The 3489-nt window shown below is 43.5% G+C and overlaps 1 protein-coding gene across 1 annotated transcript; it reads left to right on the top strand.

Moving 5' to 3' along the window:
- LOC136701787 (zona pellucida sperm-binding protein 4-like) lies at nucleotides 1-2140 on the top strand. The gene is made up of 8 exons (XM_066676501.1): nucleotides 1-275; nucleotides 375-562; nucleotides 656-753; nucleotides 1115-1272; nucleotides 1347-1539; nucleotides 1606-1753; nucleotides 1827-1902; nucleotides 1999-2140. The coding sequence occupies exons 1-8, from the start codon at nucleotides 8-10 to the stop codon at nucleotides 2097-2099; spliced, it is 1230 nt and encodes a 409-aa protein (XP_066532598.1). The 5' UTR covers nucleotides 1-7; the 3' UTR covers nucleotides 2100-2140.
- The last annotated feature ends 1349 nt before the right edge of the window (nucleotides 2141-3489 follow it).

Below are 3489 nucleotides of genomic sequence, written 5' to 3'. Positions count from 1 at the left end.
AGCAATAATGTGGTTTAGTGTAGTGTTTGGCATCCTATATGGTCACGTAAGCATTGCTGCAGTTTACCAATGGGGTCCACAGTCTGTGAAGCAGCCTCAGATTCCTTCAGCAGCTATTCCTCTTACTAGTGGTACTAAGCCAGTGGTCAGCATTGATAAATGTAGAGTGGATAATGTTTTCAGGGTTCCTTGTGGCGAACCTAGCATAGATGCTGCTCACTGTGCTGCAATAAACTGCTGTTTTGATGGACACAACTGCTACTATGGGAACACTGGTAAGTTGGTTTAGGCAATCTTCTGATACTGTGGCTGAATCCTGTTGCTTGAGGTATTCCTGAATTCTGTTGATGGCTGTTTTTTTTTCTTGTCCCTAGTGACTGTCCAGTGCACAGTAGATGGCCAGTTTGTACTGGTGGTGGCCAGGGATACAACACTGCCCAGACTGAGCCTGGATTCAATCAGCCTATTGGGAGGAAGTAATGGCTCCTGCAGTGCTGTGGATTATACTGCAAGCTTTGCTATTTACCAGTTTCCTGTGACTGCTTGTGGCACAATAGCAGTGGTTTGTATTGGAGCATTTCAGTTTCAGTTAGCTGGGTCTTGTACATGTGGGGAATATGCCATGGTTGTGTATCCACTTGTCTCCTTCCTCCAGGTGCTAGGTGACTATGTGGTCTATGAGAACAAAATGTCCTCCTCCTATGAAGTTGGAGTAGGACCACTTGGAGCAATCACAAGAGACAGCCATTTTGAGTGAGTAGAACCACCTGCTTCTTGGCAATTATTTGTTTGTGGATGGAGGCTTTGGTAGCAGTCTCCTGAGGGGTGGTTGTTGTCAATATATAATTTGAGCAATGCAGCAGTGCTCTTAAGACCAAGCCCATTGAATTACATTTGTTGAATCAGGTGTGCTTCTGCCTGTTTGGATTGGTCTAGTTCCAAATTCTTAAACGTGTACTATCCACAAAGAGTGGAACAAGTGTCTGGATTATTTTATTTATTTTCACCTAGAACATGTACCCTGAACAGATCAGGCATCTCATTGTCCCTTGTAAATGAAATGGTACACTACTGGTCTGTGGGTTATTGCTAACCTCTTGTTTCTATTTTCAAGGCTTTACTTCCAGTGCAGGTATTCTACTACAGCTGTTGAGGCATTGTCTGTTCAGCTTTCTTCCAATGATCCTCCTCTACCTGTAGTTGCTTCTGGACCCCTCAGAGTAGAATTAAGACTGGGCAATGGTCAATGTACTGTCAAGGGCTGTCCACTAGGTAAGGCTCCTGTGTATTGGCATGGATGTATTTTACTTTTCTCTGGTTTCTCCAATTACCTTCTTTCTCAACAGAACAAGTAGCCTATACCTCATACTACAGTGATGCTGACTACCCTGTGACTAAGGTTCTGAGGGAGCCTGTGTTTGTGGAAGTGCGCATGTTGGGGAGAACTGATCCCAATATTGCCCTGATCTTGGGACACTGCTGGGCAACATCTTCCCCTGACCCCTTCAGCCATCCTCAGTGGGATCTTCTGGTAGATGGGTGAGTTGTACTGCTACTTTGTGGAGTGCTCTAGTACAGGCTGATACTGATTTGTGTCCTCTTTAGGTGCCCCTACCAGGGTGATCGTTACCTGACCATGCCAATTCCAGTTGATGGGTCACCTGGTCTCCAGTTCCCTAGCCATTACAAGCGCTTTGTCCTCAAGATGTTCACGTTTGTGGATCCTGCCTCTATGGCACCTCTGCAACAGACGGTAACACTTTTGGATTATTCAAATTGTACAGGGAAACGAGGTGTCCTTTACTGAGTGGTTTGCTCTTTTTCAGGTGTATATCCACTGCAGCACATCTGTATGTCAGCCAACTGCTGCTCAATCTTGTGTGCCGAGCTGTACCAGACAAAGTAAGTTGAACACATTATCTTTAGGAATGTATTTGTTTTTTTTCTGTCTGGCATGACTAAATGAATTTCATGTGAACACTTCCTCCACCCCAACAGGGAGAGATGTGTCTGCAGCAGAAAGGACTTCTCGAGTTACTGTAGTAGTGTCCAGTGGAGAAGTGTGTTATGTTAAGCCCAGATCTGTCCCCTCAACTTAAGTGAAGTGCCATGCCTCATGAAATAAAGATCTTGATTTTGAGTGCTGTGTGAAGATTTCTTTCTAGCAACTGAATATTTAATTGGAATTATGTGACTGGTACATGCTCCATATACTGATTCCCACAGAAGGAGGGAGGTTTACCAGGTGGGTGTCATGTAATCTCCCCTGCAACCAAAATGTTAGTACATGCACTACTGCTTGTCATGATGCATCATGACTAACAATTATTTGGCTGAAGTGCTGGTTAAAGTGGTACTCTGCTATCCTCAATCCCAGTTAGAAATGTATGACTGGGGGGGTTGTCACATGACCCAGCAGGATATGGCCACTTGAACCATTTCTCTGCTCATAAATGTTTTACAATAATACTTTGTTTCTCCATTAGATAACTTGACTTACTTTTGAAACATGTCGGACTCCCAAAATGATAAAAACCCTCCAATCTTTGCATCAACTTGCCCACAAAGAACCAAGAAAAAGAAATGCAGGCACCCTGCGAACCAGCTGCTAAAATTAGCAGCCATGCAAATATCACCTCGCCTAACACAGATTTGATCCTTGCTGAGATTAAATCTCATGGCTGGACATCTTAGATGGGCGATTGAACACCATTGTTACATCAATCTCATCTGTGGAAGGTACTATCACCAGCCTGACTCAATGAGTCCAACAAACTGAAAGTAGGCTTGACGAAAATTCTGAAAACAGAATTTTGGCTGGCGAGGACACTAATCACCAACAAACCGCGTTGCTCATATCCTTGGAGTTGACCATTGGTCAGCTCCAAGCTAAGATCGATGACTTGGAAAATAGAGGCCGGCGAAAGAATCTAAAAGTCATTGTCTACCCCAGAAAGCTGAGGGGTCCATACCATTTACTCAGTATCTTCAAAAAATGCTTCCTATCTGGGTTGGTCTCCTGCATGATTTTCACCTCCTTGGTATAGAGCGTGCTCATCGCTCTCTTGCTCCGGCATCAGGTTCCCCACAAAGGAGCATTCTCTTATGTTTTCTGTGGTGTCCGGATAGGGAGGCTGTTCTGAGGGCAGCGGTTAAACATGAGGTGTCTTTTCATGGCTCACGACTTCGTTTATGGAGTGCATGTTCTCTTGGATGGCCCTACTGGCTTAATTGTGATAATCTTTTATGTTTCATTTTGGTGATTAGTCAGATTTGATTCTATTGCTCCATCAGTTGGGGACGGGGCTTGGAGAGAGGGTAAAGGGATGTTCCTGTTGTCTGTTATACTTTGTTTTATTACGTATTTGTTAGATTTCTTTCTGCACAATACAATTGTTTTGCATACCATAATCTTTAGATAATTTCTAGATTGTATTTATGATGAGTGATACATTAAAATTGGTTACACTGAATGTAAAGGTTATTGTT

The sequence above is a fragment of the Hoplias malabaricus genome, chromosome 7 (assembly GCF_029633855.1).
Source record: "Hoplias malabaricus isolate fHopMal1 chromosome 7, fHopMal1.hap1, whole genome shotgun sequence".
NCBI classification, from domain to species: domain Eukaryota; kingdom Metazoa; phylum Chordata; class Actinopteri; order Characiformes; family Erythrinidae; genus Hoplias; species Hoplias malabaricus.
Note: the sequence above shows the minus strand (reverse complement) of the source record. Positions and strands in the feature narration are given on the sequence as shown.

What these genes read in the sequence shown, in the direction of transcription:
- LOC136701787 (XM_066676501.1), top strand. Translation starts at nt 8, where the DNA reads ATGTGGTTTAGTGTAGTGTTTGGCATCCTATATGGTCACGTAAGCATT. An exon ending in CTTGTGGCACAATAGCAGTG is followed by an intron (nt 563 to 655) that starts GTTTGTATTGGA and finishes TCCTTCCTCCAG; the next exon opens with GTGCTAGGTGACTATGTGGT. An exon ending in GCCGAGCTGTACCAGACAAA is followed by an intron (nt 1,903 to 1,998) that starts GTAAGTTGAACA and finishes CCACCCCAACAG; the next exon opens with GGAGAGATGTGTCTGCAGCA.